At 37.4% G+C, this 14,743-nt stretch overlaps 1 protein-coding gene across 1 annotated transcript; it reads left to right on the top strand.

The window, feature by feature from the left end:
• Positions 1–610: 610 nt before the first annotated feature.
• On the top strand, positions 611–9,613 carry AGR2 (anterior gradient 2, protein disulphide isomerase family member). The gene is made up of 8 exons (XM_050935769.1): positions 611–683; positions 2,424–2,564; positions 2,923–2,986; positions 3,212–3,264; positions 3,796–3,869; positions 4,320–4,383; positions 8,281–8,364; positions 9,291–9,613. The coding sequence occupies exons 2-8, from the start codon at positions 2,432–2,434 to the stop codon at positions 9,338–9,340; spliced, it is 522 nt and encodes a 173-aa protein (XP_050791726.1). The 5' UTR covers positions 611–683; positions 2,424–2,431; the 3' UTR covers positions 9,341–9,613.
• Positions 9,614–14,743: the final 5,130 nt, after the last annotated feature.

Raw genomic sequence — 14,743 nt, 5'->3', positions numbered from 1 at the left:
AGACATGAATCAGATATATTTAAAATATCAGATTTTAAACTGTGTTTGTTTTTAAGCTTCCCAAATAATGCAATGGTTTACAGAATCTGTATAGCTGCCCACTAGAATAAGTTTAATTGTAAATGTTCCTATTTGATTTAGGTTTAAAAAAACAAAAAATCAATGCTCTGCCTTAGACTACAGCAGGCACAGTAAATTATCTCTTCATTACCACAGTGATGGAAACCTAGAGTTCTGAATCATCATTTTGACTTTCTCAAAGGAATAAAAGAACCATGCTGCAGGCTAAAACTTCCATCCAATCACACAAAGACAAATCAGCCTTCAGGCAAATCAGGAATCTTGATTTAAGCTTACCTGGACTTGGCTGTTTGCCCATATTTTAAAATACCTTTTAAAAATCACCCAAAAAGCCATGTAAGTGTCTCTGTGTTAAAATGTATTTTGTATGGGGTAATTGCTATGAAAGGGTAAAATTATTTGATTAAAAAATTAACCCTGAACGTAATTTTCTTTGAAAAAGTAGAAAGATTAGCTCACAGGGTGTAGTATTCAAATATGTAGCTTGTGGGTGGAGTTGAGGTGTGCCAAGGTGCATAAATAGGTATTACTGAGACTTTGCAGTTCACACTGAAACTTGGAACACTTGCCCAGCTCCTCTGACAAGTGGGAGGATAAACAAGGTAAGACTATGAGCTCTTGCTTAGAAATGCACCTGTTAGAATCCAGTGAGCTTTGGACTCAGTTACTTATTGCTGTGGCAGGTGAGAAATGGAAAGAGAAGAATGAAACTACTTAAAGCATATAGCTTGCCATAAAGGGGACAGATGGAATAATACTGTCTCTTCAATTAAAAGAACCAGAAACTTTATTTTCCTCTTGGACCTTCTCATGGCAATATCTAGCTTTGTACAGAAGATGCTTTAAGGAGTAGGTTTAATGCTGGTTGGTCATTGCTTTCAATTCTGCATCAGCCAGCAAGCTGAGATTTGTTTGGTCTTTGATTTCCTGTTTGACCAGTTCCTTTTTTTTTTTTTCTTCTTAAAGCAATATTTCCTACATAATGATCTAACTAAACTGTCTCTGGAGTCTGCTCTGAATCTCCACTGGGCTTCCTAATGAAGATTTACTAGATTTCCTCCCCTCTAAGGAGACTTTTTTTTTTCTAATCTAAACATCAGCCTATTTCCAAAAAACATTTCTTGTTGCTTTTTCTAGGCTGTTGAAGCCATGACTGAGCAGAGAGCCAGAGTCTATTGGGCATTAGAGCAGCAAAGGGTGATTTACCAGGCATTCTAACTCCTCTTAACAAGCCCCCCTCATGTGGTTTTCCCCCAAAGCCCTGGAAAGAGGTAGCCTCACCATGCTTTCACTTTTGCAGCCTGCATTTAAAATATGCCTGCTGAAGCTCATGCATCCATTTTGATTTTCCTATGTATATTCTGGAATACCTATCTGTTTATCTTAAGTTTTCTGTAGTACCCCTCCCCATGCTGTCCTAGAGAATTTAGAGAGCAAATTTGAATCTCACAGAGTAAAAGTACTAAGTTTATTCCCTGTTAGGATTATTTAAAAGATCAAGGAACTTTTGATCAAACTTTCTAGGCTACATCCTCACTCCTTGAGTCAGGCTGAGGAAGATATTTCAGTAGTAAAGCATCCCTTAAACTGATACGTTTGCAGTTTGAAACAAATCCTCTGTTCTAATCTGCATTCAAACCCTGGCTCTGCCACTCTGAGATCCCTAAGGTAAGTAATTTTGCCCCTCTGTACCTCAGTTTCTCTGTCTGAGAAATGGAGTAAGCCCTCCTAAACTGACCTCCCTTACAAGGATGTTGGGAGATATCTTGTCTCTCTCATTTATAGAACACCTATTTATTGTGGTAATGAATAAGTGAGGTAATATCTTTTATTGGGTCAACGTCTTCTGTTATAAAGGTTTTATAATATCTAAGACACTTATTCATATTTGCAAGTGCCTTTAGACCATTAAATAATGGTACTATAGAAGTTATCTAATTGTCAAATCTCATTTGTCTTATTGAGTGAATTCAATGTATGTAAAGCCACCATCAAGAAAAACAGAAAGAACTAGCATCAGAGTGAGTATCTAGGATGACTGCATTGAGATGGGATGGGCATATTTTAAAGTGGTCGCAAGTAACTTTTAAAGATTTTGGGAGATGATAGATTTCTTTAGCGAACAAATTATTAATAAATCAACTTTACTACTTATTCATTACATCCTTGAAAATGCAAACGAGCAAGAGTGGTTAATTCTAGCAGTGACTCAGCCCAGCTTCATATTTGTTACTTAGCCATTTATATACTGAAGGCTCATGTACTGTATGATCCTGCTGAGCAATTTCCTGGTTGGCATTCTGAGAAACTGCCAGAATTCTAAGGTTTTGTTGTCTTTTCAGCACTAGCCATGGAGAAGAGTTGTATATCTGTGTTCCTGCTGCTTGTTGCTGTCTCTTATGCCCTGGCTAAGAACGATGGCAAAAGGGATACAAAAGAAGTAAAAGAGACCAAACCAAAACTGCCTCAAACTCTCTCCAGAGGTAAAAACTTGGTTCATTCTCCCAATCCTAGCTCCATGAAAGTCTTTCACCCCTCAATCTGCTTCCATTAAATCCTATTACATTTTTAAATAGCTGTCTGGCCTGCAGTCCCTCTCCTTTCACCTGCCTATATAGTTACAAATTTTTTTTCTCTGACTTCTAAATATAACCACCTCCCCACCTCTTAGTACTTTTTCTCCCAGAAGAGATTTCATCTTCATCCAATTACAATACCCTTTTTGGCAGCATATTCTCTCAAAATACTTCTTAGTATCCTTTACTTCATATTTCAAGCCTAGATATAATATTCTCATTGCTAACAACTTTTAAAGGTAATTGTTATGTCATTTTTCTTTAGGGTGGGGTGATAATCTTATCTGGACTCAGACCTATGAAGAAGCCTTGTTCAGAGCCAAGACCAGGTAAAACAACATTTTTTCTATCCTGGCCACAGGTTTCAATGGCGCCATCTAGTGTTATCTGATCTACCTGATGCCTTTGGCATTAGGGAAAGAACTCTGACGACCGTTAGAAATCTGTGCTTTCCTTAATTGTCCTTCACAGTCTGAGATGATCTCCCTCATCAGCAGTGGCTTTAAGGTTGTCAATAAGGAAAGTCTAAAATGAGGTGTCTTCTTCCATTTCAGCAACAAGCCCCTGATGATCATTCACCATTTAGAGGACTGCCCACATAGTCAAGGTAACATAGCTTTGAACATAAAGTCATCTTATTTTCTACCTTATGAACTCAAATACTGCTAAAATACAACCTTGCGCTCTAATTCAGTGGCATACTCCACTCACTTTAGTAGCGTTCTCTGTGGGCATTAAGGTCCATCTGAAGGATCAGGGCCTGACACCCAAACTAGACTTGTCTGAGTTGGACTGAAAGGCAGAACTAAAATAATGTGGTGGGTTTGGATAAAATTCAAATTCAAATTTCCAGGAGATTTTTAGGGGTCTTGAATTGGGAGGGGAGAGGGGAACAGACTTATGCCATTTCTATTTGTTACGTCAGCTCTGTTCCAGATATCGCACACAGGCTTAAAACTCTCCATTTTAATTCTTTCCATTGGACTTGCTAAAATCTCCTAATTTTGGAAAGTTCACCGATCATGTCTGAATCTTCTCCTATATCATTTCTTGGCAAGTGTTTGCGATTCCCCCTCTTTCTCCAAGTTGGTATTTTTTTATTTATGTGTAACAATTGTTTGACATTTCTTAATTGTAGCACTAAAGAAAGTATTTGCTGAACACAAAGAAATACAGAAATTGGCTGAAAAGTTTGTTCTTCTGAATCTTGTTGTAAGTTCTCCAGTTACATTTTATCAAAACTTTGAACTTTAACTAGCTCTACTCATGACAGTGGTTGGAAGCAGTAAATGTATATCATTAATTATGGTTTATTTGACGAAGACAAATATTGTGTATCAGTTTAACCAGATGTAGCACCAGACACTTCTAGTCATAACAGTGATAGATTTAACAATAAATACAGTATATTCTATAGCTATTACAATAAGATATACACAACAGTATAAGATTTTTTTAAAATAAATAAAAACATTGTTAAATGACATCTGCAGATTTACCACGTTCTTTGGTTAGTGTATTTCTCAACATGTAGTTTGAAGTTTTAAAGTTTAAGTTTGATAGCCAAGAAATTATCAAGTAGAAAGAAAATGTTCTGTTTGTGCTTTTATACTATATGATCTGCAGCAATCTTGACTTAGAACCTTATCACTTTTGTTCCAGTATGAAACAACTGACAAACATCTTTCACCTGATGGCCAGTATGTCCCTAGAATTCTGTTTATAGGTGAGTACTGTTGGTTTTAATGACACAGCCTCCAAGGATGATATCCATTTTGAAGTTATAGAGGCTGGGTTCCCCCAGCATGATACAAACAAGGAATGCTCTGCATTGTTAACGGGTTAATACCAAGAGAAGAATAGAATCTTTCATTTTGTTTTGCTGAAATGAACGTGACAAAACAAAACTGGAATTAGGCAGTAGTGTGTGAGTCTTATTTGGGTGGGTGGGGGAGACTTATGTAGTAATTAAGAAGAAATATATTTTAATAATTGGTAACATGTTCTAAAATAGAGGTGAGTACACCAATGAGTGCTTGAGTGAATACTTGACTCCTCATTTGTGAATGAGGAAGAGGCAAGCTAATCTGAACACACTTTTTGGCCCATGAACCACGTGTCACCTGAGGCATGTTTTTTTATATATAATATATAATTTTATGTGTTCTTCCTTCTATTTTGTCCTGAAGACTAAATGGGCCCCTTACTGGACTCTGCCTTCAGATTTTCAATCTTGCCAACTATGGGTGAGATCAAAGCTCTGTCGAGACATTTGGAGCATCGTATAGTGTGTAGGGTGGCTATTGATGCTCAGAACAGATACAGAGAGAGTTGACCTCCTTCTTACTTCTCAAAGCAGTTTCTGTACATGAATAACCAGTGAACTGTTTTCTCTTTTGAAATAAAATTTTGAGATTATAAAAGTAGTAATGATAGAATATGCTAAAAGGACCAGACTTTCAAAGCTAGATGTACTGAGTTGTGTGCCTAATTAATATGTACCTGACATGCACATACAACTGAATATTTAGGTGTATAACTGGCCACATCCATGCATCAAGCAATGGTGCAAGCACTGCTCATGCATAGCTTTGAAATCTATATTGTTAGATGTATAGCTCACAATCTAAAAAAACATCATTAATACTATGGTTGTCTTTCACTCACTACAAAAAGTAATCTCACTTTTTTCTAAACTCAAACACATATATTTTAAACCCAAAATACTCCTCTAATGGGTAAAAAACAAAAACTGTCAGGAGGGTGATAAGTGTGTGAGAGAGAACTTCTAGAGGTTTCTCTCATGGAGTTTTCATCAGATAACGCCAATACATACGGGTGAGTCTGCCGTTTCCCCTCGCAGAATGAACAGGGAAGTTGGCTCTAGAAAAGAGATTTCAGGTAGCCATAAGAGGCCATATGGACTCTATGACTCTCTGCCCTCTCTCTGACTCCCTGACAGCAAAATTCCAGAGGGTCTGTACTGCTGGGGACTCCTCTGTCCACTGCTGCCCCTGCTAACCTGAAGGGTATGGTGGGGAACGAAAATCCCAGGGAAGATTTCCAGGTGCAAAGGTAGCTCCACTTGGGACTTAATACAGCCTTAAATGACACTAATCTTAGACAAATTTCTTATGGGGCTGGCAGAGGATACTGTAAGTGGCTCTTTCTCCCTCCCTAACCTCATAAGGGCCTTTGCCGGTTCTGGGATAGGCTTGCATGTGGATCATGTTGTGACAGTTTGTTTCTTTCTGTTGACCAAAGTAAGGGGGCTAAAGGACGATGTGCATTGTTACAAATATTAATAGTTATGAAGAGACACATCAGGGTAATTCAAGTATCATATAATGAAGTGGGATGTAAAATTGGGCAACTGCACTATTCAGAACTGAATTTTCCTGATCGGGTTTCAGAAACACTGGGGTTTTATTCACGCCATTTAGAAAACATGAAGTATCAGCTATTAGAACAACATACTCCATCTTCCTATATGTACATATGCAGCAAGTAAAGGTATAGACTTTTCAAGAACATAAGAACAGCCATACTGAGTCAGATCAATGGTCCACTTAGCCCAGTATCCTGTCATCCAACAGTGGCTGGTGCCAGATGCCTCAAAGGGAATTAACAGAACAGGGTAATTTTATCAAATTATCCATCCTCTGTTGTCCTGTCCCAGCTTCTAGCAGTCAGAGGTTCAGAGACATCCAGAGCATGGGGATGCATCCCTGACCATCTTGGCTAGCAGCCATGAACTTCTTTAATTCTTGTTTGAATCCAGTTATACTTTTGACCTTCACAACATCCCCTGGAAAAAATTCCACAGGTTGACTCTGTATTGTGTGAAGAAGTATTTCCTTATGTATGTTTTAATTGCTGCTGCCTATTAATTTAATTGGGTGCCCCTGGTTCTTGTGTTTATGTGAAGGAGTAAATAACACTTCCTTATTCACTTTCTCCACACCATTCATGATTTTATAAACCTCTATCATATCCCTACTTAGTCATCTCTTTTCTAAGGTGAAGAGTCCATCTTTGAAATCTCTTCTTGGATGGAAGTTTTTGGTTTTTTTTTCCATACCCCTAATCATTTGTTGCCCTTCTCTATACTTTTTTCCAATTCAAATACATATACTTCTGCAATGGGAAACCAAAACTGTACACAGTATTCGAGGTGTGAGCGTACCATGGATTTATACGGTGGAAGGATAGAGAATATCCTATCTACCCCTTTCCTAATAGTGCCTATATTGTTTACTTTTTGATTTGCCACTTCACATTAAGCAGATGTTTCCACAGACCTATCCATGACGACACCAAGATCTTTCTTGAGTGGTAACACTAATTTAGACCCCCATCAATTTCTATATATAGTTTTTTGTTTTCCAATGAGCATTACTTTACACTTATTGAATTTATTGTGCCATTTTGTTGCCCAGTCACCCAATTTTTATGAGATTCCTTTGTAATTCTTAGTAGCAAGCTCTGGACTCCATCTTAAGAAATTTTGTATTATTGGCAAACTTTCCACCTCACTATCTAACCCTTTTATCAAGTCATTTATGAATACATTGAAACTTACAGATCCTTGAGGGACCCCACTATTTACCTCTTTCCACTGTGAAAACTGATAATTTATTCCTATATTTTAACCAGTTACTGATCCATGAGAGGACCTTCCCTCTTATCCCATTGCTGCCTACTTTACTTAAGAGCCTTTGGTGAAGGACCTTGTCAAAGGCTTTCTGAAAGTCCAAGTACACTATGTCCACTGGATCACCCTTATCCACATTTGTTGAACCTCCCCTCAAAGAATTCTAATAGATTGGTGGGGCATGATTTCCCTTTACAAAAGTCATAGAATCATAGAAGATTAGGGCTCGAAGAGACCTCAGGAGGTCATCTAGTCCAACCCCCTGCTCAAAGAAGGACCAACACCAACTAAATAATCCCCAACATACTGATACTTCTGTTCTTTACTATAGTTTCAACCAGTTGGCCTGGTACAAGCCAGTAAGCCTAACTTTAGTGGATCACCTCTTAACTGTGTTCGTTTTGTTTTTTGAATTGGCACTGCATTAGCTATGTGCCAATCAACTGGTGCAGAGGCTGATTTAAATTATAGTTTACATACCATAGGTAGTAGTTTTGCATTGTCATATTTGAGTTCCTTCAGAATTCTTGGGTGAATACCAACTGGTCCTAACAACATTACTGTTTAACTTACCAATTTGTTCCAAAAGCTCCTATAGAAACCTCAATCTGGGACAGTTCGTTAGCTCTGTCACCTAAAAAGAATGTCTCTAGTGTAGAAATCTCCCTCAGATCCTCTGTTGTGAAGTCCAATACAAAGTATTCATTTTAGCTTCTCTGCAATGGCCTTATCTGCCTTGAATGCTCTGTTAGCACCTCAATAGTGCAGTGGCTCCACTGACTGGCAGACTTCCTGCTTCTGATGTACTCAAAAAGAAAACAAAAATTGCTGTTTAGTTTTTGTCTTTTCTTGTTGCTCTTCAAATTCTTTTTGACCTGCGTAGCTATACTTTGTATACATTAAATATTAATAATGTAGACAATTTAAAATTAATAATTTCTTCCACTGCTTTTCCTTTCCTCTTTCCAGATCCCTCCCTGACAGTTAGAGCAGATATTACTGGAAGATACTCCAACCGTCTCTATGCATATGAGCCTTCAGATATTTCATTGTGTAAGTATTTTATTTCCCAGCAGAAGCTTGCATATACATTTAAACAGGTGAATGTCTTCTCAAGGAGCCATGAGAAATGCTTGACCTGTTTTACTTAATATTGGTTGAAACATGATTTAATAGCCAGACCTAATTACATTCTTCATGACCTCTTGCTTATTTAGGGTTCAACTCTGACACCCTCACACTCTGCTGTGCCTTACTGTACGAATACTTGCAAGGGAAATCTATAGGATCATTTACAGTATAAAGGTGCCAGAATTAGGCTCATAAAAACTACAGCTCATTTTTCAATAGTTTATACATAAAATGGGTACAGACAGCAGTTTTAACAAGAAATTAAATATATAAAGGGACATTAAATTAAAATTATTTTCACATAATTGATCCTGAGAGACCAGCAGCATGGTTCTAGAGCATTAAAATTCCACCTGTTTGGAAGGAAGATAATGCATTTTTGTAGGAAGTTGCATATTTCATGGGCACTCACTTTGCATGATAGGTGGAACACTGGTGCTCTAAGAGCCTTTGGGGGCCACAGGATAAGAATCCTATTAAAGTTAATGGCAGTTATTAATATCTTGCGGCAGAAGGACCCATAATTGTAATGGAAATTCAGCACGTGTGTGTGTGTGTGTGGGGGGGGTCCCCTCAAAGTTCAAGAGCAATTAAATTGTGTGGAATGACTGGACTCCTCCCACTCCTCTTTGGAAATCATATTAGTAGGGTAGCTTCTGCAGAAGCTGTAACTTAAAATAGGGTCAGGACTGTTTACTAGTCTTGGAAGAGACTGTAAAATGTATGATGGAAGAAGAGTTAGTACAATGACAAAGGTCTCTTCAGTAGTAACAGCACTTTTCCTAAAGTAGTGTGTCACTAGCTGTATAACTGCACAAATGTAACAGTTCTTAATGTTTCATTTCTAGTGTATTCAAATATGCAGAAAGCTCTGAAACTGCTGAAGACTGAATTATAAGGCAGCAGAAAAGCCCATATGCAGCCAAGATGTCTGATCTTTCTGCTCTGCTCTACTCACTGGCATCAGTGAAGACTTTTTTTAGGTTGACTTTAGAAATGCATAGCACTGGTTTATATGCATAACTAACTGTATGGTTTTTTTGTTAACACTTTTGTACTGGATGGGATTTTAAGTACTGGTTGCTTTTTAAAAAAAAGCATACAGAACACTGTATGCTTCAACTGTAAACCTTGATTTTTTTAAGAAATAAATACACTGTGGACACCTTAATGTATGTTGTCTTATTTTATGTGGCGTTATTCAATAATGTATTCAAATAGTCAAACATTAAGAAAAGAAGCTACTTTGTTATAAAAGGCTGCAAGAGGTTATAACTTCCTCACTCTAACATCCAGATGCTATAACAGATTATGACTTGAAAGCCAGGGAGGCTTCTTCATTTCTACAGTTTAACAGCCATCTAAGATTCCTATTCCTCAGGCTCCTGTTGAGTGTATTTCCTAGTTCAAACATTAATTTTCTTTAAAAATTGGTTGTTTTAAGTGTACTGCAAGGATAGGGAAGAGCAGCAGCAGCAGCCCACAATACTGATTTGACCACCTCTCACAAATTCTAAGGAAGTTATAGTAAAATGTTTAAGACTGTAAGAGAAACAGTTGTTTGATATTATTTGCAGTAACTTCATAGTACATTTAGTTCATAATACTAACCCAGAAGTTATTTCCAGATTACTTAAAACTAAATAGTATAAAATTATATTTGTTAATGCTGAACATGAAAATTATTTTTGTCTTCAGAAATTTTATAGACTCTTGGCATGTTTAGTAAGAGGAACACCAGTCTGACAGTTGGGGCCTGTCAGTACAATTATGATTTCTAGTTTATGAAAATTGTTTCATGGAACCCCTGTATGTATCCATCATTGCTGACAAGACTTCAAGTGTCTATCTCCCAGATTAGGTACAAGGGGGACATATTAACCTTAATGACTGTTCTTTGACCAAACAATAAGTATGCTAAGGGTATTGTTGGAGCTGGGAGATGCCATCTCCTTCAGCTTTCCTGTAAGGGGCTGGCATTTGGAGAATGGAAAATTACCAGCAGGAAACAAAAGAAGCAGGTGGTGTTAGAGGGGCATATACAACTCAAGGGATTCAGTGGGACAGGAAATTTTGGGTAGGAGAGAGGAAGGGCACTGACCAGCCTAGGTCATACACTGTAGCAAACTGACCCTGAATAGGCCCAGAGGATTCTGACTCCAGCCCAAAGAATGTGCTGGAATATTGAGGAAACCAAGTCAAGGAAAAAGTATGTAAGGTGTTGCCTTTTAAAAAAAAAAAAAAAGTATTTCTCATGCAATTAAGTAAAGAGTAATGGGGGTTTCAAATCCTATGTAAAGTCTGTGTTGCTATACCTCTCGTGCCTTTGAAGAAGTTGACTTGAGGACCCACCACACCCAGAGTTCTGAGAGAATGTGTGGTTAAGCTACAGGGGAGGAGACTGAGGGGTCAGTACTGGACAAAGGGACTAAATACTTGGACTGCACAGTCTCAGAAGGTAGTTCTAGATAGGTATTTGCACTGGAGAGAGAGCCAAGAACTCCCAAGATAGGCAGTGTGTGGACTCAGTCAGAATATAAACAGCATAAACCACATGGAATCCAATTGCCTCACAGCAGTCTGATGACTGGCCTGAGAGGGCATGCCCCTGGAGCTGACACCACCCACACAAGCCCCTGAAAGCAAAATATTCAGTGACAATACCCTAGTCCCATACTTCTGACATGGGCAGTAGCACAGTATCTACCATTACTCATTACTGTACAATAGAAAACCTTAACTCCCACCTCAGCAACAAAAAGCAACTGTGCACCAGTGAGCTGTATGATACATTTTCATATAGGAAGTGAGGGAGATGACTATGTACACATTGGAGGTGACTGGAATTTTAGTTATAGGGGAGGTAGAGATGAGTAACTGATATGGGCAGGTGGAGCCATGTTAAGATGATCCTAGAGCTGGCCAGTTTTTGTTTTTAGAGGAACACAAACTCCCACACCACCCTTAAAGCAACCATAACCATTTTATTGCAAATTTGATTGTTCTTAGTGGCCAAAAGCTTTATGACCAAAAAAGGAACCTGATTTACAAGGAACTAAATGCTCCAAGTTGGATGCAGTCCAGAGCTGATGTACTGCTCATCTTATCTACAGAAGGGCAAATAAGACCACAAAAGAACCCCTGCTCACTTAACCATCTCAGGTAATAAATATGCTTCTAAAGTCTAAAACTCAGATCAGTAGGTACTACTACTGATAGATTTGAAGGTGGGTAGCACTACTTTAGGACACTATTGGTCCCATCTGCTGTAAATAGACAGTTATGAGACACAGTAGTCAAGAGATGCAGAAACTACAGAACCTGAACCACCAAAAAAGAAAATCAATCTTCTGCTGGTAGCAAGTGACTCAGGTGATGAAAACAAACATGCAGCAGTCCACACTGCTTTAGATTGTTATAGAGCAGACCCCATTATCAGCATGGAATGGTGACTGAAGCATGAAGGGACATGACTCATGCATCTGGCATGCAAATATGTTGTGACCCCATCTACAACAGTGCCATTCAAATGCCTGTTCACTTTCAGGTGACATTGTAAACAAGAAGCCAGCAGCATTATCTCCTGCATATGTAAACAAACTTGTTTGTCTTAGCAATTGGCTGAACAAGATGTAGGACTGAGTGGACTTGTAGCCTAGGGCTGAAAGTTCTACATTGTTTTATTTTTGATTCTACATTTATAAGTTCAACTTTTGCAATAAAGAGATTGCACTACAGTATTGGTATTAGGTAAAAATATTTGTAATAAAAATAAATAAAGTGAGCACTGTACACTTTGTATTCTGTGTAACAATCAATATATTTGAAAATGTAGAAAACATCCAAAATATTTAAGTAAATGGTATTCTATTGTTTAACAGCACAATTAATCATTAATTTATTTTTGATAGCCCTAGTTTTCAGGCTTTCCTCCACACCCCCCCCCCGATAGAAACTTTTTTATATAATGATGAAGGGATTCTCTTGTAATTATAGGAGCTTCAATAAAAACCCACACAAAAAATAAACCACCACCAAATATTGCAAGTCTTGTGATAAAGTCTCATGATTTGGCAAATTGCTAGTCTCTCAGGAAACCAACATAACATGGTTTTATGGAAGAATACACCTAAGAGCAAGCGACATTACTTAAAGCACTACCATGAAGAAAGAATTATAAAAAACAATCACAAATGGGAGCAACTACATACTTTTATTGTAACCTTCACATTCCCAGCATTCCTCTCATTTATTACTAGCTATGTTTTCCCTAAAATATGGATTCCAGCTACATAAGGAAATTAACCTGTTGTTGAAAAACAGCCATCAGCTGACTCCCCTCTGAAGTGGTATTAAAAATGGTTGTGCTACTGCTGTAGCTAAGCCAAAAAACAGTTTAGGACCAACTGAAAGAGGGCTCTGCTGCCAACCATTTTCCTAGTGTAAACTGACCCTTAGATTATAAGCACTTCTTGACAGTGTCTTATTAACTTATAATGCTGCTTTTGCATAATAGAGGACTCCCAAAGCCACTTGTTTCCACCTTCTTACTGGAGTGCTCTATAAAAAGAGGTTTGCCTTCAAGTATGAACACATACCCCAGCACCTGAGCTAACAGATAAAATGTCAGACTGCACTCAAGCATATGTAGCACAGTGCTGGGTTTTGTAGAATGAATAAAAAACTTGTGTACTGCAAATAACTTCTTCTCTGCAGCTCTGTACATGAAGTTCTTAATGCTTCTCCCTTCTGTCCCACCTCAAATCTCTACCTAGATATCCTCATGCAATCTCAGTTTAGAAAAAACTGAGCACACGGATGCCTATATGGGTCTTATCACCTCTGTACCTGAGCACCTGCTTACTACACTAAGTTCAGTTATCTCCTATTCAGTGAAGGCCCTTCAAAATCCCACCCCAACCTACATTATGCTTGTTTCCTCATACTCTCCAACCTGTGCTGCCTGCGCTCTTCTGTAGCTGCTCTCCTAAATATTGATTCTGTGCATCGTCCCAGTTTTTCATATTGAGTGTCATACAAGGAGAAGAGGAGGAATTTCAGCCAAGAGGGGCAGCTCTATTGAAATCCTTCACTGAAGACATGACATTTAATCATAATTCAGAGAAAAGACTGCATGCTAAAAAAACACATCATGCACCTCAAAGATTAAGTCTTCTACTCACCTAGTGCACGGTGTCAGACAGTGTATCTATTTTAGCATATGAACAACTTGGTCAAGGCCAGTGATTTCTTCTGAAGTTTTAGAGAGCATTCCTGTACAAGCACTTTTTTTATTATTATTTTTAAACTACCAAAAATGACACAATGATATTTTTACAATTACATTTCAAATCAAGTATTTTAAATAGATACTGAAGGATGAAGGTGGGTCAGGTTTGACAATGAATGTCAGTATCACACTTTTATAAGTTATTACAACAATGAATTTAAACTAACTGTAAAAATAGTTTTAAGAAATTTTTGGACATCAAATCAAAATTTGTTACACTAACAAAATGGATCAATAACAGTTCTAATATTGTCTTAGTACCAGGTTCATTCATCTATCAAGAAAGTTTTTATTTTTTAAAGTACTTTTAAAATTAGTATCAATAGGTTAATTTTCATGGTTTTCCTCATTCATTATTATTAATTGCTTAGATACAAATATAAAAAAAGTTTTTATTCTCTTTAAATGCAATTCTAAAGATGTCAGAACTAAAGCCTATAGAAGTCATTTAACATATGTTTATATCCATGATCTAAAATGGTATCTTGAATTTATCTAAAGAAAAGAAACGAAATAAAGGGTTGATAAGTTTAAATATTTCAGATGTTCTCTATATTATTTTTTAACCCACACAGCAGAATGGGAAACAGTGATTCAATAGAAAAGACAAATTTACTGTATTTCACCCTACCAGCATCCAACATGCTTTTTTATTAAAATGATGCATCTGTATGTGGTTTTTTGTAAAACAACAATAAAAACCACACAAGAAAGTGGTAACGTCAGAATATATGTTGGTTGTATTTTTTTGTGGTTTGGTTGGGGTTTAAACTAACAAACAAACACTAAGAAAGGCAATAAAACTAACTTGAAACAGTAGACGTCAGAAATTGTTGTGATCTAACAGTTATTTAACCATCTCAGAACCGTTCAGATTCTGTTCAGCTACAGAATAGATATATCTATTTCCAGATAGAGAACGCAGAGGTGAAGATGGGAAACTAAAGATAACAAGCACAAACATCTCCATGTAGGAAAATCATTTTCTTTCAGATCCTTAGCGTGCAGAAG

The sequence above is a fragment of the Gopherus flavomarginatus genome, unplaced genomic scaffold (assembly GCF_025201925.1).
Source record: "Gopherus flavomarginatus isolate rGopFla2 unplaced genomic scaffold, rGopFla2.mat.asm mat_scaffold_3032_arrow_ctg1, whole genome shotgun sequence".
NCBI classification, from domain to species: Eukaryota; Metazoa; Chordata; order Testudines; family Testudinidae; genus Gopherus; species Gopherus flavomarginatus.
This window is presented reverse-complemented; position numbering and strand designations above follow the sequence as displayed.